General features: G+C 41.0%; 1 protein-coding gene across 9 annotated transcripts in view; it reads left to right on the top strand.

Moving 5' to 3' along the window:
• The window catches only part of PARN (poly(A)-specific ribonuclease), a 179,348-nt gene that overhangs the window by 18,142 nt on the left and 137,170 nt on the right, over positions 1-24,036 (top strand). For 6 of the 9 annotated variants that reach the window (XR_011564032.1, XM_070779695.1, XM_070779697.1 and 3 more), the window contains 11 exons: positions 1,581-1,746; positions 2,901-2,966; positions 4,040-4,078; positions 5,429-5,471; positions 6,597-6,677; positions 9,353-9,409; positions 15,571-15,648; positions 16,070-16,141; positions 19,860-19,903; positions 21,286-21,328; positions 22,011-22,086. Coding sequence is in view for 8 of the 9 variants with exons in the window: in XM_070779695.1 (XP_070635796.1) it covers positions 1,581-1,746; positions 2,901-2,966; positions 4,040-4,078; positions 5,429-5,471; positions 6,597-6,677; positions 9,353-9,409; positions 15,571-15,648; positions 16,070-16,141; positions 19,860-19,903; positions 21,286-21,328; positions 22,011-22,086 (765 nt within the window). In the remaining variant the exon portion in view is untranslated. The remainder of the gene's footprint in view (positions 1-1,580; positions 1,747-2,900; positions 2,967-4,039; positions 4,079-5,428; positions 5,472-6,596; positions 6,678-9,352; positions 9,410-15,570; positions 15,649-16,069; positions 16,142-19,859; positions 19,904-21,285; positions 21,329-22,010; positions 22,087-24,036) is intronic. The other 3 variants (XM_019987931.2, XM_070779700.1, XM_070779701.1) reach the window with 3 other exon arrangements.

Genomic DNA, 24,036 nt, shown 5'->3' with positions numbered 1-24,036 from the left:
GGATTGGGGGCAGGAGGAGAAGGGATCAATGGAGGATGAGATGGCTGGATGGCATCACTGACTTGATGGACGTGAGTCTGAGTGAACTCCGGGAGTTGGTGATGGACAGGGAGGCCTGGCGTGCTGCGATTCATGGGGTCGCAAAGAGTTGGACACGACTGAGCGACTGATCTGATCTGATGAGTCTTGCTTGAGACAATTATTGTTGCTGACAAATGATGATTTTTCTAACTTCATCATTTGTTCCACAGTTCGTTAACTGTCCCATGACTTGTAATGCCCCCTTTCATCCTGATGACACCCAAATTTGTATCTCAATACCTTTCTCCTGAGCTTTAGGCTTTTATTTGTAGCTCTTCACTTATATGTATATCCCTAGATGATTTAATATATCCAGGAGGTAGCTTTTGGCTTTATTGGGACAACCATATCCATTTATTTACCCACTGTGTATGGCTGTTTTCATGTTAGAAAGATGTTGACATCTCATGTTGCCACAGAGATCTCCATATGGCCCATAAGCCTAAAATGTTTATTGTTTGTCCCTTTAAGGAAAGGTGTACTGATCTCTGATCTAAGCGGTTATCTCCTGCCTGGACAACCACAGTGGACAGTTCCTTCTGGCTGACCTCCCTACTTCAATTCTCATAGGAGTCCAGATGGTCTTTTAAAACCATGGAGCAGGGCTTCTGTGGTGGTCTAGTGGTTAAGAATCCATCTTGCAATGCACATGGGTTTGATCCCTGGTCCAGGGAGATTCCGTATGCAGTAGGACAGCTAGCGGGCACCTCACAACTACTGAACCTGAGTGAGCTCTAGAGCCTGTGTGCGCTGCAGCTAGAGAGTAGCCCCTGCGGTCCACAACTGGGGAGAGCCTGTGTGCAGCAGCGAAGACCCAGTGCAGCCAAAAATGAATAAATAAATATTTTTTAAAAAGCACATGAAAATATGGAGCAGATAATGTGATTATTGTGCTTAAAACCTTCCAATAGTATCCTGTTGTTCCTAGAATAAGTAAATTCTTACCGTGGCCGCTAAGGGCCCGTGTAATCTTGCCCCATTCTGTCCAGCCTGACATTACTCCGTTTTCCTGCTTACAGCTTCCTTCTTCTGGAACTGTTTGTGGAACAGTCCAAGCGTTTCTGTCCTTTAGGCATTTATGCCTGTTCCCTGCCTGAAATACCCTTCCCCCAGCTCTTGCATGTCTGATCCATGCTCACCTTTTGGGTCCTCCTGCCCGGTGGCCTTCTCTGGTTGTCCTAAGGTGTTCCCTTCACTAGCAAGCAGGATGCATCCCCCTTGTTCATCATTAGCTCATTGGTGCCTGGTACAGTGCCTGGCACAGTGTGCATGCCAAGTCACAGCCTGAGAGATGAATGAATGAACGAGCACATGGAATGAAGGAAATAGACATACACGTTTCAAAATCACTTGCTTTTTCCATTGGATTTTTTTTTTTTTTTTTGAGCTGTAGTCAAATATGGTCTTTCCCGAGTCTTTTAGTCTCTGTGGTTTGTTACAAAATTTTTTATGATAAACAGTGACCTCTGTTAATGCACACTTTTAAAAATTCTGTTCAGGAATTCCGTACTTAAACCAGGAAGAAGAAAGACAGTTAAGAGAGCAGTATGATGAGAAGCGTTCACAGTCCAACGGTGCAGGTGCTCTGTCCTACACGTCTCCCAACACTTCAAAGTGTCCCGTGACAATTCCTGACGATCAGAAGAAGTTTATTGACCAAGTGGTGTAAGTTCTAAACTGAAACCAGACGTGCGGTGAGACGTGTGTCTTGGGGCAGGATTGATGCCTGTATCTCAGGCTTGTGCTACACACAGAAGTGTGATGTGAGGGTAGGATTTAATTGTGGCATACCTGAGTTTGTGTTACATGTTGTTGTTCAATCGCTAAGCTGTGTCTGTCTCTTTGCGACCCCATGGACTGCAGCATGCCAGGCTTTTCTGTCCTTCACTGTCTCCCAAAGTTAGCTCTAACTCATGTCCATTGAGTTGGTGATGCCATCCAACCATCTACTGTCAGTTGTAAATTGAGCTCTGTACTGTGCGCAGAATTGCAATGTGTCACCAGGCCAGAGACTGCCTTGGCAAGTGCGCAGACCTCTTGTGTGGACCACAGGCCTGACAGCCACTGTTCCCCCGAAAGCAGAGGCCCATCCAGATATTGCAACATATCCATGTTTGTTTTTCTGTTGTGGTGAAGTTTCTGACAAGCACATGTGCCACGGGAGGAGCATCTGGTTTTGCTCAGTTAGTTATCAGTATAGCTACTGACTCATTGGAAAAGACCCAGATGTTGGGAAAGATTGAAGGCAGAAGGAGAAGAGGGTGACAGAGGATGAGATGGTGGAATGGCATTACTGATTCAGTGGACATGAACTTGGGCAAACTCTGAGAGATGGTGAGGGAGAGGGAGGCCTGGAGTGCTGCAGTCCATGTTGTCGAGAAGAGTTGGACATGACTTGGTGACTGAACAACAAAACTACTGTACTAGGAAAGTAAAAATGTAAATCACTTGTATCGATGAATTCTTGAGAAGTTGTCACTAACTCATTAATAACAATGACAAATTCAGGCTGGGGAACACATGTACACCCATAGCAGATTCAAGTCAGTGTATGGCAAAACCAATACAATATTGTAAAGTAAAATAAATAAACAGAAAAAAAAATACCAGAGAGAGGAAGAAGATGTAAAAAAAAAAAAATAACAATGACAACAAGAATCTGTCAAAGTAAAGTATTTTAAGCTTTACTGAACTAAAAATTTATGATTTGGCAAATTTACATTGTCATACGTTATTGCTTTTGAGTATGATGGTTCTGTTGATTGACAGCTTCATTCTTTAATGATCCTGATGGTCATGTTTTTATTCTAATTCTTCAGAGAGAAAATAGAAGATTTATTACAAAGTGAAGAAAACAAGAACTTGGATTTAGAGCCATGTACTGGGTCAGTTGCCTTGAATATTTTCACTTGTTCTTTTTCGGGAAAGGTAGATGATTTCTGGCATGTGCTCTCTTTGGTCTCTTAAAAACATTCATAAATAGTCTTTTTATTATAGGTATGTTCCCAGGATTTCAGCACTAACTTTAGCATTAACGCAGTGGGGACCATGGTATATTGAGACTGAATGAGTGCTTTGTCCTGTCCTGGAGGGAAGAAAACTGTTGTGTAATTTTGCTTTAAGTCATGCCCAAGGGTGGTGTAACTATTGTAGCCTTGATGTGTGCTTCATACAGAAAGGCTTCGGAAGAGCAGAGTCCATTGTTAGGCTATTTCTGTCCTTTTCATTTCTCTCTGCAGTAAAAAGCATCGGTGTTTCAAAGAGTCAGTAACTGAAACAGCCTGCTTTCCTTCCTTTTACTTTGTGACTAGCTTCACAGAAGTGTTAATGCATCTGTCTACTTAAAATTCTCTTCATACAACCACAGGAGGTAATATTTTGGTTGGATAAGGACTTCTGCCTCTCCTATAAAGGCAGTATAATAATAGCAGTGATAAAGAGCATTTTCAATTCATTAATTCTCTTGGAGAAGAGAATGGCTACTTCAGTATTCTGGCCTGGAGAATTCCATGGACTGTTCCATGGGGTTGCAAAGAGTTGGACATGACTGAGCAACTTTCACTTTTATGTTCAATTCATTAATTAGACTGTGTGGTGACATAGTTGTGGCACACGGGCTTCTCTGGTTGCAGCTTGAGTGCATCTCTCTAGTTGTGGCGTGTGGGCTGAATTGCCCCTCGGCATATAGGATCTTACTTCCCTGACTAGGGATCAAACCCGAATCCTCTCCATTGAAAAGTGGACCACCAGGGAAGTCCCAGTAAAGAGCATTTTGATGAAGAAAAGTGGTGAGGAATCCTCCCACCTCAAGCATCCTCTCTGTTCTCTTTTGCATGTTAACTGTCACTTCTAATGAAGCCTCTTTTAAAACTGATACGGTCTTTCCCAATCAGTGCTTGGTCAGTTTGAATTTTCCTTCAATGATCACAAATTAATACCTTTTCACTTGTTTTCGTAGGTTCCAAAGAAAACTGATATATCAGACTTTGAGCTGGAAGTAAGTGTTTATATTATACATGAGGGTTCTGTGAGGGACCCAGAATTAAAAAATTAAATGCAGTTTTTTAGCCTTTATTTCATTTTTGATGTTCTGCTGGTTTTGGTGACTTGACCATACCATGTTCTTGGGCAGTGCTTCATTTTATTACTGTTTCCCCCCAGTTTCTTAGGTTAAATACCTGCTTAATTTATTTGCTCTTGCTTCTTAGTAGCTGCTGTAAAGGCTTTACAGTTTTCTTTTAATGATCAACTTGGCGAATCCTAAATTGTAGTATTGTTTTTGTTCTTTGAAGGTATATGATAAAGATTTGGCTTTAAGACCTGGGAAATACTCAGGTGAATGCTCTTTGTTTTTCTTTTTTGAAACAGGATAATTTTTATTTAGATTCTTGTCATTTAAGTTAACTTTTTAATTTATGCAGCTTAAAATATTTAATTATATTAGGCTGCCTTCTTTACTATACTTTAGTAGCATCGTACACAGAATTTTTAATTTCATATTTTTGCTGTTTATAAGAAATATTGAAATAAATTAGATTAAATGAAAGGCGAATGCTTTTTCTAAAGCAGGGATTAGACCATGGGTGGGTTTCAGGATGCCTGTGAATCTCCTGAAATAATATCCAAAATTTTGTATGTGTTTTTTTCTGGAGGTATTTCCATTAGTTTAATTATATTTTCAAGTGAATCTCTTAACTTAGCAGTTGAATGTCAGGATTGGACAGATGGATATTTGCACTTGACTTTGGGGTTTTTGTTCTTTCGTTAGAATCTGCCAGTGGCATGTACACTGGGAATTTACTTTGACCAGACTAGGAAAAGGGCCATTATTATTTGATCAGGCTCCTTTCCTCTCATGTTATCCTTGCAACACACTCCCCATGGGTTCCAGATCCCTCTCCTTGGCAGATGCCAGCTACTGTGCAGCTTACCACAGAGCTACTCATCTCAAACCTCCCCTGTGTGCCCCAGACCATCCAAAGAGACCTTCAAAATTCTTCACTTAGGAAGTAAGCATTGTGACATTTAGAAGCAAGATTCGACTGTGGGGTAATGTGTTGACTGTATTATATGATGCCTGACATTTCAGAAACTGCCTAAGTCTTAAAAACTTAATTTGAAATCAGATACATTGCTGTATTCTAAAAGCAGAGATAGGGAAACATTTGGAAACTGAAATATTATGGAATAGGCTTACTCTACAGTCTTCCTTGTGGTAATATTTATTACATACTTAATAAAACTGATGTAATGAAATTATAGCTATAAAGTTGTTTTAAAAGTCCTTTAGGGTCTTAGCTGTCATTAGCTCGTCTACTGATAATCATGTTTTCTTTCTTTTCTTTAGGTATCCCAAAGGCATTCATGTTGAGACTTTAGAAACCGAAAAGGTAACCCCAAGGCTTATCCAGGGCCAACATTAAATGCATTGAACCAGTGCCACAATATTCAAGTACAAAGTGCAATCAGATCAAGAAGTTGAAAGTCAGAGTTGGCTCCCATACGTATGAGCTGGGTGACATTGGACAAGTCATTTCTCCGCTGCCAGCCTCAGTTTCCTCACTTGTAAATCCTTGCATGAGCGTGGTAATGATGAGCTCCACTGTCTCACAGCAAAGTAGTAGATGGAACTGAATTTTGTAAACTTGAGAGCATGCAAATGTTAGTACACGTTCTCATCATCACGGAAAGCTGATATGCATGGTACTCATGTAGTAATTTCTTCTTGTTACATGGGCCACTAAAATTGGGTTTTAGAATCTGGGGCATCAGCAGTCTGTCATCATGTATTCCCGGAGAGCAGTGATAGAACCGAAATGGGTAGTGGTGGGCTGATGGTGGGTTCCTTTGACAGAACTATAGAATTTTAGAATTTAGTTCTTGTTCTTAAGTGAGATGTCTAATTACATAAGAGATTGCATAAATTAAATCTTGCTAGAAGATAAGTCTCAAACTTTGACACAGGAGGTTTTGTGGTGTTTGATTGATCCAGAATGCAGTGTGAGAAAGAAGGTGCTAGTTATCTGACAGGTTACTGGAAAATCCAGGATTTTTCTTTTATGTTAATGAGAAATGATATAGAAATTTAAAAAATTGAGGTATGGTTGACTTATCAGTATTAGTTTTAGGTATATAATATGATTCAAATTTATATGGGTTACATAGAATTTTTATTTCAAAACCAACTACTTTGAAATCCGTGTTCAAATGCAACATCTTAGTGTCCATTATGAAGTGTCTTACTGACACAGTCTCTTGATATTTATAATTGACTCTGTTGGGGTGAATTAATAAATCATAGGAAAATGTCGTGGAAACAAGGAAATGAATTCTAGTTTGTAAAGCAACAACTCAACTTTTGGTGGCATTTCAAGATACTTTGAGTGTGTTTAGCCCCTGAAAGACTGTGCACTGATAAAAATTATAACTTCTAATGGTGGCAGAACCTGAATTTCAGAGGGTGAGGAGGGTCAGGTAGCTTCCAGAAAATTGTATATCTCCTTTATGTCTTTTAGAAAGAGCGATATATTGTTATCAGCAAAGTAGATGAAGAAGAACGCAAAAGAAGAGAGCAACAGAAACATGCTAAGGAACAGGTGATTGAACTACACTCATTTCCTTTGGGTGAGAAATGGCAACAGAATTGTAGATCCTGTGTTGGATTCAATTTAGTGACTCATTTTCTCCCGTATAAGAATTTAATTCATAGCAAAACCTGAAAGAGAGTGAGGGAAATCTAAGAGTAGGTATTTAGACGTAGCCAGCCAAGTGAGGGTGGCATCACGATGGACCGTCTTCACCTCCATGAAGCATCTCAGAGCAAGAGTTAGTGGTTAGCATTCAGACTTTGTGTCACTGAGCGTCTCGGCCCATTAAGTGGTCTCCCTGTGGCTAAATTCAGGCCCGGTTACCTGGTTTTCCTAAAACAAAGTTGAGACGATATGGGCCTACAGATGCATGCTCATAGTTATGTTGGAACCTCACTTTGGTTGTCCTCTGGAGAATGGATTCTAGCAGGAAGACCAGTTAAGCTGAACAGTAACCAGCTAAGAGACGCTGGTGGCCTTAAACAGGAGAAAGTGAAGTGGAAATGTTAAGCGGTCTTTCGTGTCCAACTCTTTGCGACCTGATGGACTATAGCCTGCCAGGCTCCTCTGTCCATGGAATTCCTCAGGCAAGAATACTGGAGTGGGTTGCCATGCTGTCCTCCAGAGGGGCTTAGCTTTGGGAATAGGTGTTTTTTTTCTTTTAAAAAAATTATTCTATTAAAAAATTTAATTCTGGGGAAGTATGTAACATGAAATTTACCATCTTTGCCAGTTTGAAGTGTTCAATTCTGTACTGTTAAACACATTCACATTGTCCTACAACCATTACCACCATCCGTCTCCAGACTGTTTTTATCCTGCAAAATTGAAACACTATACCCATTAACTAATAACTTCCTATTCCTCCCGTCCCCCAGCCTCTGGTACCCACTGTTCTACTTTCTGTCTATGAATTGGACTCCTCTCAATGCCTCACAAAAGTGGAATCAGATAGTATTTGTCTTTCTGTTACTGGCTTCGTTCATTTAACATAATGGCACTTTGGGTTCATCTTTATTGTAGCATGTGTCACAATTTCCTTTCTTTTTAAAGTCTGAATAATATTCTATATACCACATTATGTTTGTCCATTTATCTGTTGATGGACACTTGTGTTGCTTCTGTCTTTTGGTTCTTGTGACTAATGCTGCTCTGAACATGGGTGTCAAGGACTCTCTTGAGTCCTTGCTTTCAATTCTTTGGGGCGTATACCCAGGAGTGGAATTGCTGGATCATACGGTAATTCTGTTTTTAATATTTTGAGGGACTACTGTGCTATTTCCCACGTGACTGTACCACTTTACATTCCCACCAACAAAGTACAAGTGTTCCACTTTCTCCACAAAACCATCAGTGCTTTTTAGACTCAAGAGTAATTTAAGGAAGTGAACAATTTCAGTGAGGGTGAAATGGGAGAGCAGGGGACTTGCAGGTTTCTGGGAATTAAACTGGACCTGGTGAATTTTTTTTTATTTAAATTTTTGGCCATGCCACACAGCGTGCAGGATCTTAGTTCCCTGACCAGAAATAGAACCCATGCTCGTTGCAATGGAAGCACAGTCTTAAGGCCTGGACCAGGGACATCCCAGGAGAAGAGTCATTAAGTAATTTAGCTGTGAAGAGACAAGGAGAAGGAGAGTGGTTCCCTAGAGCTTAGAGTTAAGGAAAGGATTTCAAGATAGGAAAGAAATTGAGTCTATTTAAGCACCATCATGAAGAAAACAGGAGGGAAGAAGCTGAGTGGCAGTGTCTCAGTGTGGTACTATACAAATTTTATAAAAATGCATTTGACCAGGAAAAAAGAAGGTGGCGGGGGTGGGGGGCGGGCGGTGCTTCCCTCTTGGCTCAGTTGGTAAATAATCCTCCTATAGTGCAGGAGACCTGGGTTTGATCCTTGGGTTGGGAAGATCCCCTGGAGAAGAGAATGACAACCCACTCCAGGATTCTTGCCTGGAGAATCCCATGGACAGAGGAGCCTGGTGGGCTACAGTTCATGGGGTCAAAAAGAGTCTGACATGACTGAGCAACTAAGCACTCACTCAGGAAAAAAAAAGCAGAGAATTCTTGATTTAACAGTTGGTCTGAGTGGTCCTCCTCGGAATGGAATGCAGTATTAATTTGGCCAGCAGGTGGCAGCTTTTAAAAGTCCCTGTTTCTAGGGCAACTTCTTGTTTAGTCCTTAAGTTGTATCGGATTCTGCAACCCTGTGGACTATAGCCCACCAGATTCCTTTGTCCATGGGATTACCCAGGCAAGAATACTGGAATGGATTGCCATTTCTTCCTCTAGGGGATCTTTCTGACCCAGGGATTGAACCCATTTCTCTTGCATTGGCAGATGGATTCTTTACCGCTGAGCCACCATGGAAGCCCTCAAGGCAGCTTGAGGGATGTGGAGATTTCAACAGTTGATTGGAAGTGATGGGTATACCCTAGCACTGTTAGCTTAGTAACTAAGTTTGCCACTTGCTCATCCCTCTCTCAGAAACAGAAAAATGGTACATGCAGAAATCATTTCCAACGCAGTTGTTTGGGGGTGATGGACTCAAAATATGGGAAACAAAAGTTATCTAACTGGATATAAAATTTCAGCCTCTGGTTTTTTTTTTTGCCTAGATTTTAACTTATTCAAACAAGGAACATATATATTTCAATAGTTGGTTTTTTGTTTTGTTTTTAAATTAGGAAGAACTGAATGATGCTGTGGGATTTTCTAGAGTCATTCATGCCATTGCTAATTCGGTGAGTGAAACAAACTTAGTAATTAATTTCCTGAACATAACATTTACTGTGAAATGCCACGTTATCATTGCAAATCCATCATCTGGTCACATTGATATTAGAATGTTTTCCTGGTCTGGAAGGAGAAGTTAGAACTTCATAAAGATAGCTTGTTGTCATAATGCGCTCAGTGTGACATTATAATTGCTGAATTACATCCAAACCATTTTTTTAGAAAGCATTTCTGTTAAAACGCAGAAGAGGATTATACTGTGATGGCCTTATGTGGCTCCATGAAACTGATATTTATTATTCTTAAAACCAACAAGTAGCAGAATAGCAAACTAAAGAAGATGAGGAGAAATAATCCAGTTTTTGAAACCTTGTATTCCTTCATTAAAAGAAATCTAGAGGATAAAAATAATTGTGTTGAATTCCTCCGCTTAACTGAATCTTGTATCTTTGTTTTTAAATAATTTTATTTATTTATTTGGCTGTGCTGGGTCTTTGTTGCCGTGAGGGCTCTTCTCTAGTTTTGGCGAATAGGGGCTCCTCTTTAGTTGCAGTGCGCAGGCTTCTCATTGCGGTGGCTTCTCTTGTGGAGCGTGGGCTCAGTAGCTGCATCTCCTGGGCTCTAGAGCACAGGTTTAATGGTTGTGGTGCATGGGCTTCATTGCTCCCCAGCATGTGGAATCTTCCCAGGCCAGGGATTGAACCTGTGTCTCCTGTATTGGCAGCTAGATTCTTTACCACTACCTTTGAGAATCCCTGAATGTTACATTTTAATAACATTAGATACATTTAAAAAATGTTTCAACTGTTTATGTAAATGTGCTGGAGGGTTCTGTGATAGATATAGTAGATATTTTCCCTCCTTTCTTACATCCTTTAAGAAAAGAAGCACGCCCATCCTGCACAGGGAAGCTGGGTCTTGCTGCTGGTTGTTCTGTTGAGTTACCCATCCAAGTCACACTGCTTGCCTAATGCTAAACTTCCCTGGAGTCTGAGACCTCCTTGTCCTTGAGTAGCTGGCCTAAGGAGAAGGCATGGTCTCCCTCAAGGAGTCGTCTTGTCCCTTAGATGCTGAGCTCTGCATCGGGGAAGCTTGAAGGTGGTGCTCCAGGAGTCCATGGTTGTCTCAACAGCAGGTGTAGCCTTGTCAAACAGGAGCACTTTCGGGGAGGCAGTCACTGTCCCCAGCAAGGGGTAAACAGAACTTAGACCTTGAGAGAGAGAAGGGCTGGCTTCTTAGGAGCTCTTTCTCTCAAGTAAATGATGTTACCGAAACAGAACAGAACCAGGGATGAGCCTGGAGAAAAACAAAGGTGTGGGTCTCTTGAGAAGTAGCTAAAAAGCTAGTTTAAAACTCAACATTTCAAAAAACTAAGATCATGGATCTGGTCCCATCACTTCATGGCAAATAGATGGGGAAACAATGACAGACTATTTTCTTGGGCTCCAGAATCACTGCAGGTGGTGACTGCAGCCATGAAATTAAAAGACACTTGCTCCTTGGAAGAAATGCTATGACAAACCTAGATAGCGTATTAAAAAGCGGAGACATCACTTTGCCAACAAAGATCCATATAGTCAAAGTTATGGTTTTTCCAGTAGTCATGGATGTGAGAGTTGGATCGTAAAAAAGGCTGAGCACTGAAGAATTGATGCTTTTGAATTGTGGTGTTGGAGAAGACTCTTGAGAGTCCCTTGGACTGCAAGGAAATCAAAGCAGTCAGTCCTAAACTAAAGGAAGTCAGTCCTGAATATTCATTGGTAAGACTGATGCAGAAACTGAAGCGCCAAAACTTGGGCTACCTGATGCAAAGAGCCGACTTATTGGAAAAGACCCTGATGCTGGGAAAGATTTAAGGCAGAAGGAGAAGAGGGTGACAGAGGATGAGATGGTCAGATGGCATCACTGATTCAATGGACAATAACTTGGGTAAACTCTGTGAGATGGTGAGGGACAGGGAAGCCTGATGTGCTGCAGTCCAAAGAGTCGGGACGCGACTGATCAACAGCAACAAGATTGCATGTATCCAGAGAAGCAGAGAGGGCTTCCCTGGTGGCTCAGTGGTAAAGAATCTGCCTAATGCAAGAGACTTGGGTTTGATCCCTGGATTAGAAAGATCTCTTAGAGAAGGAAATGGCAACCCACTCCCGTATTCTTGCCTGGTATATTCCATGGACAGAGGAGCTTACTGGGCTACAGTCTGTGAGGTCACAGAGAGTTGGACTTGACTGAGAGACACACACATACAGAAGCAGAGGGGAGTTTCTGGTCGTGTTTGCTTACATTATACACACTTAACCAGCCGTCTTCAGAGCAGTGGTGGATTGATTGAAGCTATCCCTGAGACAGATGTGGGGCAGCAGTTGGCTTTGAGCTCCCATAACCAGCATGATGGTTTAGGGGGCTTTTCCAAGATGGGGGCATTTATTTACCTTGTACAAACAATTCAGATCCCTTAGCCAGCTGTGCCTCTATTTATTTTTCCTCTCTGTGGTCCCTCTTCAGCAGAGTGATTCATAGCATGTTGTGGGCCATCCGTAGTGCACATCACGGAGCATACCGTGATAAAGATTTAGCCCTGTTTATTAGTGATCCTGACTTTTAAAATTTAAGTCATGTACTTCGCAACTACAAACATAGTTGAGCTCTGTATAGCCAGTGAACAAGTAAACACTCTATGTTAGACCAGGTTCTTTCCCCGTCACTCTTAGTAACGAATCTGTTTTCTCTAGTTTTAAAAAAATTCGTATTAATTTTTCACCCACAGAAAAGTTGCAAAACTGGTACAGGATTTCTATACACCCGTCACCTAGCGACACCTAATGTTACTATCTTGTATAACCATACAGTTGCAGAACCATGAAATTAGCATTGGTACAATATTATGAGCTAACTTGAATTTAACCTGTTTTCCTCTAAGTCCTTTTCCTGTTCATGGTTCTGTCTAGGATCCCACGTTGCGTTTACTTGTTATCTCTCCGTGGTCTTCTGCAGCCTGTAGTTTACTTTGTCTCTTATAACCTTGGTGTTTTTAAAGAGTGTTGATTGTAACCGTGTCAGGTGTCCCTTAGTTGGGATTTGTTTGATCTTTTCTCACGTTGGATTGAAGACACAGTTTGGGCAGGCATGCCACAGAAATGATGATTCATGACATTGACCCCCATCCCTCAGTTCAGGTGGTGTCTGCTGGGTTTATGCACTGTAGAGTTACTGTTTTCCCTTTTGTAGTTAATAAGTATATTGGAGATATTTGGAGGTGCTGAAAATCCTGTTTTTTCTCGAGCTTTTGCCAGTGACACAGCATCTGTCAGTGGCTCTTGCCTGCAGCCATCATTACTGTGGTATTCTAGTGGCAAGTTTGTGTTTCCCTCTTTCTTTCTCCTTTTGTTTCTGGAAATCTTTTAGAAGAGCTGCCCCTGCTCCCCTTCTGTTAATTCTTTTTTTTTTTTTTGGACTCAGAGAAATTTATTTCATTCTACATATCTTTAAACAATTTATTTATTTATTTGGCTACATCAGGTCTTAGTTGCAGTGTGCAGGCTCTCTAGCTGTGCACAGGCTTAGTAGTTGGGGCTTGCGGGGTGAGTTGCTCCAAGGCACGTGGGATCTTAGTTCCCTGATTAGAGATCGAACTGACATCCCCTGCACTGGAAGATGGATTCTTAACCACTTGACCACCAGGGAAGTCCCCACTGTGTAGAGTTATTTCTTAATTTAAAAACATTATCTATTTATTTACTTTTGGCTCTGCTGAGTCTTCACTGCCATGTGTGGGCTTTAGTTGCAGTGGGGCAGGGGCTCCTTTTCTCTGGTTGCGGTGTGCAGGCTTCTCGGTGCAGTGGCTTCTCTTGTGGAGCATGGGCCCTAGAGCATGCAGGCTTCCGTTGCTGTGGCACAGGGCTAGTTGCCCCACAACCTGTGGGGTCTTCCTGGACCAGTGATTGAACCTTGTCCCCTGCATTGACAGGTGGATTCCTAACCACTGGACCATGAGGGAAGTCCCTCTACAGATTTTAATCTAGTGTTCTTATTTTGTTCTTATTTATTTTGTTGCTCGGATGGTATCACATGGGGCATTGGCGCTTCAGGCTGACTCCGCTGGAACAAGCCTCATCCTTTTCTGAGCACCTCCTTACTTTCTGATATCACAAGATATTCTGCACTTGTCTTGTATTTTCCCTTCCTCAGCTCTAGAATCAAGGACTTCCCCAGGGAGCCCTGGTTCCTTTTAGAAACCAAGTTCTGGTGCTGGGCTCCTGCTGTGGTGTTACTACTTCTAGTTCCCCTCCCTGCACAGAGCTAAGAATGATACACGTGTAACCATGCATGTATACACATGTTGCTATTTCCATGTCTGACTTAAATGCACAGAGCTAAGAATGATACATGAGTGTAACCATGCATGTATACACACTGTGATATTTCTCTGTCTGACTTAAATGCACAGAGCTAAGAATGATACATGAGTGTAACCATGCATGTATACACACTGTGATATTTCTCTGTCTGACTTAAATGCACAGAGCTAAGAATGATACATGTGTAACCATGCACGTATATGCACGTTGATATTTCTGTGTCTGACTTATATGCATATTATAAAAAATGAATTTATACTGATATATGACAGATTCTAGTCCAATACCACAGGGTTTACTTTTAACCTACTCTCTTTTTTTATTTGTAACTTTCTTCCCTCCAACACTGGGAATTGCAGTTCTTGTTATCTGCTGTGTTGATGTTAGTTCTGTTCTTCCCAACCTCTTTCAGTATGGTCGAGGGCTTCATTTATAATACAGTTAGGTTTATCTTTTAGGGTTTCCATTTTGGGTTCCTTCCTTCTCTGTGGTTTCAATCAGTACTTGGTATCTTAGCATTGCATAGATATTCAGAATGGCCCACACACTGAGCTGAGAGGATAGCTCGTCTGTTGGATTTGGGAGCTTTTTGTATAGAATTATTTATTTCAGAGAATTATGTTTAGCTTTGTGAGTCAAGGAGTATTGCTCTGAAGGTCCACTGGGATGTAGCAAAAAGCTCTGGGTGCTTTATGTTAAAAATGCTGTCACCTGGCTAGCTAAATCTAAGTTGATGTTCCATTTTTTGCAGTTTTTTATCAAAATGGACTAATTTATTGCATATATATTGTACCTCATTGGTTGAAGAGCAGTAAATTTCATTGGAAACAATATTTTAGAGCAAGCCCTGTGGAATTTGACATACATGATGAAGGAAATGAAAACTCGTTCTACTTAATAAAGTTTGTTATACACTTTCTAGCATTGTTATAAGTGTGTCTTTTGAAAATAAGTGAGTTGTTTTGAAGAAAACATTTCTGATATTCGGAGTTTGTTCACAAATTATTTGACAGTTCAAGGTATCTAGCATTTTTCAGTTACTTTTTTGAGCTCTTTAATAAAAATTTTACTACTTTTGATTCTTGTGTTAATAAAATTGTACTACTTCTGATTCTTTTGGGTAGAAGATGAATAAAAATCAGAGAAAAAGATCAATGAAATCAAAGTCATTTGGAGCTTTTACTTTGCATTCTGAATTTTACACCAGAAGAGGAGTGAAGCCAGCCCAAATTTATTTGCATATCTTTATACATTTTTTTTCCCCTTAGTGTCAAAAAGCAAGTTTAGTACAAAATCCTCATGGAACCAAGCCATACATTTCAAGATACTTAGCATTTTCTGTTAGTTTTTTGAGCTCTTCAATAAAAAGCCCTGATACAATTTTGCACCAAGGAGTCTTTCTGTTCTTTTTTTAATTTTTTTAAATTTTATTTTATTTTTAAACTTTACAATATTGTATTAGTTTTGCCAAATATCGAAATGAATCCGCCACAGGTATACCTGTATTCCCCATCCTGAACCCTCCTCCCTCCTCCCTCCCCATACCCTTCCTTTGGGTCGTCCCAGTGCACCAGCCCCAAGCATCCAGTATCGTGCATCAAACCTGGACTGGCGACTCGTTTCATACATGATATTATACATGTTTCAGTGCCATTCTCCCAAATCTTCCCACCCTCTCCCTCTCCCACAGAGTCCATAAGACTGATCTATACATCAGTGTCTCTTTTGCTGTCTCGTACACAGGGTTATTGTTACCATCTTTCTAAATTCCATATATACAAGGAGTCTTTCTTAACCTTGGCTTTTTTCAGGGGAAGCTTGTCATTGGACACAACATGCTCTTGGATGTCATGCACACGGTTCATCAGTTCTACTGCCCTCTGCCTGCGGTGAGTGTCTTGTCAGCCTGTGTTAAGAATTCCCGTCTTCAATACTGAGAAAGTGTTCTCTGTGGGGTTCCGTTCCCTTGTCCGCAACTGTCCCAGAGGGACAGTCTCCTGCATTTGGTTGAATGTTTTTGAAGAGATTTTAAAGTATCTTTGGATGGCTGCCGTTGCTGGAGAGAGGTTAAACATTTGTTTTGTCTTGATGCCGGAGGTTTGATTGCTCAGTTAGTGCTGAGCAGGGGTTGCTGAGCCGCACATGTGGTCTTCAGGTCTGATACTGCCAACATGAGCCATAGCAGGGCATTGAAGTGGTGGTGGCTGGGGTTGGGGGGTGGGCGGGGGTAGGGGGTGGGGCTAGAGGTCTGTAGACTGGATCAGGTTGTGTAAATGTCTTGGTTCCCTCTTGCGAGGCTGCTTCCCTTAGATTCTTTGTGGACCTTGGTGTTTTGGACTCTGGGAGCCATGCTGTCTCCGTGCACCAAAGCACGAGCTCCAGGTAAAGGGCTGCTCTCTGTCTCCTCCTCTTCGCTCCCTGACTGCCTGGGGCCTCATCTCTCTGCTGCTCATCACTGCAGTGTCTCTCCTTCATTTTCTCCCCATATTTTCTGTCCTTTAGTGATCTCACCCACCTTCTAGGACTTCAGCTGGAAGACACTGACATCTTCCTCTCCAGCTGGGATCTCCCCTCAGATCCAGGTCACAGTTTATGCTGACCCCACACGTCTCTACCTGGGTAGCTTTCAGGATGAGTGGGGTTTAAAATTCATGTGTCGCAAATAGGGTGTGCAACTTAACGTAACCTTTCTCTCCTTCTGTCTCCAAACCCATTCTTTCTCCTGATTGCTTTACTGTAAATGATGCCCAGTCACCAACATGGTTTTTAACATCTGTTTTGGCTCTTCCTCTGTCCCCCAGATCTGGCCAGTTACAAAATCCTGGCAGTTTTGTCTCCAGGCTGTCTCTCACATCTGGATTCTTTCCATTTCAAGTAGCAAGTAGCCTTATTCCTCATCTGAAGTTAGCAAACTCCAGGCAGGATTCCCTGCCTCACTTTAACCTTCAGCTCATCCTTTAAACAGAGGTTGGCAAAAAAGGGTCAGATAGTAAAGTATTTGGGGCTTTCCAGGCTGAATAGTCTTTATCAGGTGACAAAGACACCTATCAAAGACAGTCACCTGAAAACTGCTGTAGAGTGCAGTGCGTCAACAAACGGATATGACTTTGCCCCAGAAAAATTTTATTTAAAAATAGGTGATAGGCCAGATTTGGCCCGTGGCTGTGGTTTTCCAGCCTCTGTTTTAAACTATTATACCACCAGATTTTTTTTTTAATTGGAAGATAATTGCTTTTCAATATTGTGTTGGTTTCTGCCGTACAACAACTCGAATCAGCTATAATTATATATATATATATCCCCTCCCTCTTGAGCCTGTCTTCCCTACCCTGAACCCCATCCCTCTAGGTCATCACAGAGCACCGGGCTGGGCTCCCTGTGTTATAGAGCAGCTTCCCGCTAGCTAGCTATTTTACACGTGGTAGTGTGTATATGTCAGTGCTACTCAATTCGTCTTACCCTCTCCTTCCCCCTTCCTGTCCGCAAGTCCATTTTCTACGGCTTTGTCTGCATATACCACCAGACTTACCTTTTTTTTGGTTTGTTTATTTATTATTTTTTTAAATTTAAATTTATTTATTTTAATTGGAGGCTGATGGCCTCTGGATTGGATAATACCTACTTTAGAGTTCGGTGTCATGTATACATCTGCAAAGCCTCAGTTACTTCACGTTTCTCACAATGCATCGTTCCTTCAGCATCTTGATTACTTTTCTTTGGAAAATTCCAACTGTTGGGAAGCCTGTTCCTATTTCTGCAGCCTTAAGATTGTCCTTACTTTTCATAAAAACTGCATCACCCTCAGGGACTCAAAGGCATCATAGTTGTGAGACTCAAACATGATGGGTGTGAATTTGCATTCTGTAAATCTAAAGAGCTAATGTTAATTTCAGATCCGTCACTCCTTATTGACTGAATAGTAGTAGCCTCTCTCACGGCCTTTTGACCTTCAGAGCAGTGAAGTTATCTGTAAGGAAAAGTGTATTTAATGCTGTGTTTATAGGTGTTTTAAACAGCAAACAGAGCTTGGCTTGTAAGAGGCATTAAATACTGATTTAACAAATCAGTGTATTCTGACTGTGTCAGCTTTGTAATCTCCTGATGTATGGCTCTGTCCACATCACTGACCCTGAGTTAAATTCTGAGTTAATCCCGTGTTCTTTGTTTTTCTATACAGTTGATTCTTTTTAGCCTGGCATTATCAAGCCTTCTGTGATCTGGCCCAACCTTCTTGTGTAGTCTGGACCCGTTTTTGTCCTTCTTCCCAGCCAGACTGGCTCACTTTTTCTCCCCCTAGAAAACGTTGTGTGCTTCTGCATGTCTGTAGTTTTTGGTATATGAAATCCTTCAACTTGAATTTCCTCTGGCTTTTCTGAGTGTTTGCTATTACGGCTTTACCCATCTTACCCAGGCCCAGTGTATGCCTCTTTGGGTGTACGCCTTTCCCTTGCCTGCTGCCTTGCCCAAGAGTGAGCTTTCCTTTCTCTGAACTGCCAGGGAACCATGCACCTCTTCTGTTGCATAATTTTTGCCTTTACATCTTACTCTGCTTTTCTCTCTAAGTGATTCCCTCCTTGGACAAGGAGTGTGACCTTTTTATTGTCTGTGTCTAAATGCCTAGCATAGTGCTTTGTATGTAAGGACTTCATAAATGTTATCTTGCATGTAGCTGGTTTTCAATCAGATTCTACTGGAAAGAGCATATGATTTATTGCAAAGTAGAAGGTGGGTTAGGGTAAGTGGTCTTATCCTTGCTTTATTACTAGGCCCGAGTATGTTCTGTAGCTTCTTTGTGTTCTGTCATTGTCAGAAGGAGAAAATGGTTTTCTTCCATCCACCTTTGGAAGAAGTGATGACAGGAAAGGAAAAAGCCTAATTAAAGTGATAGAACTTTTACATACACTGTTACCAAATGTATTTAAAAGTACACTAAAGAATCTATATTTGGGGGCAGGTTTTTAGGGGAAGAGTCTCTTCTTAAAAGTCTTGCTATTCATTCTTGCTACCTTTTAGAAGGCATTGGTCTAGAACCTTACTATATGCTGGCCCTGGAACTGGCCATAATTCTAATTTTTTCTTGCTTGTGAGGCTTTCTAATGGTACTGAGAGATTACAGTCTTTATTGTCTTTTTGTTTGACTTAGCACTGAAACCGCTTATTCATGTATTGTTCATTAATTTAACGATAGCCATTGAAAAAGCTGGTAAATACTTCAAGCTAGCTAAATACAGACTGTATTTACAGGCTTGAAAAGCTAATGGGAAATGGCAGTTTCCTGTGAAGCATGAATAACACTGAAGAGAACTGTAGTCACAGTGGGTCAGGAGTATGCGTAGGCAGTGTGGTGTGGCAATTATGTATATAAATAAGTTAATTCAAAATGAGAGCAATCTCATTCCAGCTCTAGACTTCCTGATCAAATAAACTTGGGAAATGAATTGCCTAATTTAGGCATTTGCTATTGGTGCCACTTAAGCAATTTTCTGAGTAGTTAAAGCAAGAATCATGTGTATTGGAAAGTCTGTGTTTTAATGGCCATTTTAACCAATATTTCAATGGTGTTTCCATTAAAAGTATGATCCAATTTACAGTATGTCCATTTCCTGCATGAACCACTTTATTTTATTTTTAAAAAAATTTTATTGAAGTATAGTTGATTTGTAGTGTTATGTTAATTTCTGCTGTACAGCAAAGTGACTCAGTTATACATAAATATTCCTTTTCATATTCTTTTCCTTTATGCTTTATCACAAGATACTGTCAACCATTTTATTTAAATAATTCTAAATGTCTCACTTTACAATGAGTTGTGTAATAGAAGTATTAGTGATAGTTTTCTACATATAATAAAAACCTTTTTCCCCAAACTCTTATGTTTCAGCCATAAAATGCTCATATATATATTTTGCTTATGCAGAATTTGGCAATTCCAGTGAGGAATTGCCAAAATTTTTAGATATTAGTGAGAATTGGAAGTTTAGCTTCAAGGGCCTGTGTTGGTATCATGGTTTGAGAAGAGAACCATGGGACTTGAAATATTTGTTTTAAATATTGCAAATATACCAGTAAAATTATAACAGGTCACATTCTTATTTTTTAGGACTTAAATGAATTTAAGGAGATGACAACATGTGTTTTCCCCAGGTAAGCTTTCTTTGAGGATTTGTCTTTGGTTTAAAACAGCCATCAGGGCATCCATAATTACACATAGGTATAAGGCAATGGCACCCCATTCCAGTACTCTTGCTTGGAAAATCCCATGGATGGAGGAGCCTGTTGGGCTGCAATCCATGGGGTCGCTAAGAGCCGGACACGACTGAGTGACTTCACTTTCACTTTTCACTTTCATGCATTGGAGAAGGAAATGGCAACCCACTCCAGTGTTCTTGCCTGGAGAATCCCAGGGATGGGGGAGCCTGGTGGGCTGCCGTCTATGGGGTCGCACAGAGTCGGACACGACTGAAGTGACTTAGCAGTAGCAGACAGTAGTTTATTAAAACCATTGGATCATGGTGACAATTCAGTTTGCATAAGCTGGAAAATGGCTTAATAGTTCCACCTTGCTGATGTTTGCTTTTACAAATGATGATTATGTTTGTTGTTAAAATTTAAAAATCAGAATTTGATCCAAGGGTGAAAATGGACAGCAGCTGCTTTTTTCTCATCCTGTCTCCCACTGTGTGAGGGACCTGGGAGGTCTGCTTGAGTTGGCGTTTGTCTCTCTTGTCTGTTGGGTGAACCTTGTCACAGTGAAGCATCCAGTTGAGGGTATTCAGTTGAATAATGAAGATGGTTGAATATATAGTTGGATATGTTGAGAGTATTGTGTCGTCGGTCAAAAACTGTCTGGCTAGAGAACTCCTTTTTTGCAACTTTGTCAGTGCCTTAGCCTGTTGGTATTGTCCATGGTTAGTGTGGTGTGTTCTGATAGATCCCACATCAGCCGCATGGAGCCCTCAGAGCAAGAGTCTACGTCTGAGGACTTGGAGCAGTTGCTCTTTCAGCCAGACTATTTCTGTCCAATTATGTGCAGTACTCATATTTATATGAGAGGAAATAGTATTTTTATACGAGTGTGTGTGTGTGTGTCTCTCTCTCTCTTTCTTCTATTATTGCAATCTCTGAAGCAGAGTAGTGAGAAATAACAGTTGTATGAGACTGCAAATGCAGTTTTTGACCCTTCAGGATATTATATTGTACAGATCTGGGTAGTGGTAGGAGATGATAAGAGCTTGGGAGCATCAGGCCTGCCGCAGTGTCGGAACCACGTGCAAACACATGAGGATGACTTACCCCTGATGTCAGTGTAAGCCCGTGCCCTCTAGAACTTGTGCTCTGGGTGTGGGCTTCCCCACAGCCTCCTGATGAAGTGCCCGGATGAGGGGACCGTGTCCTCAGTCTGACGTAATGGAGATGCAGATGACTGATGTGCCTAACGCCCCCATCTGCGGTTATTCATTGGAGTAAAGTACATTTTGAACGTTGCTATCCATTTTGTTTACCTTTTTAAAAAATTCTGTTTTTAGGCTCTTGGATACAAAATTGATGGCCAGCACACAACCTTTTAAGGTATTTTAAAAATCAGAACTATTGTTGATAAATTATAGTTTGAAATTTTCCTGATTGCTGCTAACAGCTTTAGAATTCTGGTCAGTTAATGTCACTTTCCAATACAACTGCCCCCCTACCCGCCTCTTGTTCTCTGAAAAAACAAAAAAGATAAAAAAGAAATTGAGGAAAGACTAGAAATAAATATGTCAAAATGTGAATAGCAGTTGTCTTTGCATAGTGGAATTGTGGGAGTTTTTTCCTTCTGATTGTAAATTTTTAATGTTAAAACATATAATGAATTTTTGAATAGATTACAGATGCATACACTCATTCCTTTTCCTTATTTTACATATTTTGGATATATAGTCTAATCAAGAGAATTCAGGTAAAAATATAATCATTTGCTTCTTTCTGAAGTGAGTTTATATGGCTGAGTGAAATGAATGCCAGAACAGTATAGCTTTCTGGCCAAAGGTCTGTAGCTACTTAACACATCTGTAAAAACTTTTCATATGACTGTACTTCCCATATGGTGGAAATTAAACTTGTGGTTTCTCTCTCTTATTGAGAAGAACGACTCCTGTATTTCTTTAAAGACCACAAGGGGGCAGCACTAGATACTTTTTTTTTTTTTTTGGTCCTGATTCTTCGTGAATCTCTGAGATGATGACAGCTCCTCCCTGTGTTTCCTGGTTTGTAGGATATCATTAACAACACATCCCTTGCAGAATTGGAAAAGCGGTTAAAAGAGACACCTTTCAACCCTCCTAAAGTTGGTAAGAATATAAACGATCCCAGAAAGCTCCACACTCTAAATGATAATTATGGATATCTATTATAGAAGAAAGGTAAAACTGTTTTAGAAACTACATATGTTGTACATTTATAAATTTTGGCTGAATTAACTTGCTCATACCCTTGGTTGAGTTGCTGTTTTCTGAATGAAGATGATCTTCTAATCCTACCTCTATTTTGCACGGGTAGGATTGGGTAGCCTGTTGGTTGAGAAGTTTAGCAATGGAATCTTCAGGGCTTTTTGTTTCTTAATGCTTGGAATTGTCCCAAACATTATGTGTCTTCCTTTTGGTTTAAGCAAAGACAAAAAGCTGGTGATTAATTGTGAGGGGTAGAGTGAAAATATACTTTTTGTCTCAGGAAAGCCCAAGAACTGGGTTTACAGATGAGGAAGGAGGGGGCTCCACCTCTGCCTCCTTCAGAGGTAGCTTAGGCACTGCACAGCAGTGGTGAGGAAAACCAGAGGAGGGACGTTTCTCAGGTGTGCAGATACTCGCACATCTGGCCATGGTCCCACCCCTGTGTTTGGTGAACCTTCAGGTGTTAGTTGCTTCCTTGGTTCCCCTTGGCCTCAGTCATGCTGCTGGTGTCATAATCAACATCCCACTAGCTGTAGCCTGCAAGCTTCCTGAGAAATTGACGACGGGACTGATGGCTCAGAAACTGACAGTGGAAGGTACTAAAGCAGCCAAGATGACAGTCATTTGCTTTCCTTTCTGGAATAGTCCAAAAAAGGAATTAAGAAAGGGGTGGGGGGAGAAAACCTAGACCTTTCCTCTAACAATATAATGGACAGTATAATGGAAATAATTGATTTTGGAAACAAGTGTTTCAGCTGGTGGTAGAGTAGAGGCCATGACTTAGTTGGCTATCATATTAAAAGACTTTTATTTTAAGCTTAAAATCTAATATTTGATACTTACTGAGGTTAAAGAATTCTTGCTTAAAGAGCATTGTATTGATATAAAAACAATTATAGCTTTTTCATTGTTAATTTCCACTCATGCTTTTGATTCTGTTATAACCTTTTTGATACTCATTTACAAAATAGTTCTAGGAAAGAACTATTTATGAGTTACAGTTTTATCCCGTTATTTCCATATAATATTCCAGTAAGGAGAGTTTAGTCTAAAGCAGGTTCAGTAAAGCTCATTCTCTCAGAATCTGTGCATATCGCTGTGACCAGAGAGGCATGTCATAAAACGGTTTCTCCCATGAAGAGGTGCCATGTTGCAAGGGCAGCGTTACAGCAAATTCTGATCTGTTTTTGGACTTGTTTGTGCTTTCCATTTTTATATCTGTGAGCTCGGAGACAAAGTGAAGGACACTGTTGACTTGAGCTGCCAACCTTGATGGGAGTCTTTGGCTTTTGGGGAGGGTGAGCTGGAGTATTGTCAGATAACAGTTACAGAGTGTTTACCACGTACCAAACGTGGCATGAGAGCTTTACTTACTTGAGCTCATTTGATCCTCCAAAAGCCTAACGAGGGAGCTCTGATTGTCATCGCCCTGCTACCATGGTGGAGGCCCAGAGCGGGCAACGTGCTCAAGATTGCATAGCAGCTAAGTGATGGAGCAAAGATTCAAACTCAGACAGTGGACGCCGGGGGCCATGCTCTTAGCCGTTGCTCTGAGGTCCCCAGCCTCCGGGGTCTAATGCCTGATGACCTGGGGTGGAGCTGATTTAATAATAATAGAAATAAAGTGCACAATAAACGTAATATGCCTGAATCATCCCCAGACCACCTCCGCCCCCGTGGAAAATTTGTCTTTCACGGAACTGGTCCCTGGTGCCAAAAAGATTGGGGACCACTGCTCTGAAATACCCCTTGCATCCCAGTCAGAGGAGGAGTCATGGTCACAGGAGTGAGTTATGCATGGTTGTAAATAGCATCCTACAGCATGCAGTTGGGAGGCGTGTGGCTGAGTCT

Source organism: Bos indicus, chromosome 25 (assembly GCF_029378745.1).
Source record: "Bos indicus isolate NIAB-ARS_2022 breed Sahiwal x Tharparkar chromosome 25, NIAB-ARS_B.indTharparkar_mat_pri_1.0, whole genome shotgun sequence".
In the NCBI taxonomy this organism is placed as follows: domain Eukaryota; kingdom Metazoa; phylum Chordata; class Mammalia; order Artiodactyla; family Bovidae; genus Bos; species Bos indicus.
The sequence above is the reverse complement of the archived record's forward strand: the minus strand, read 5'-3'. Positions and strand labels throughout refer to the sequence as shown.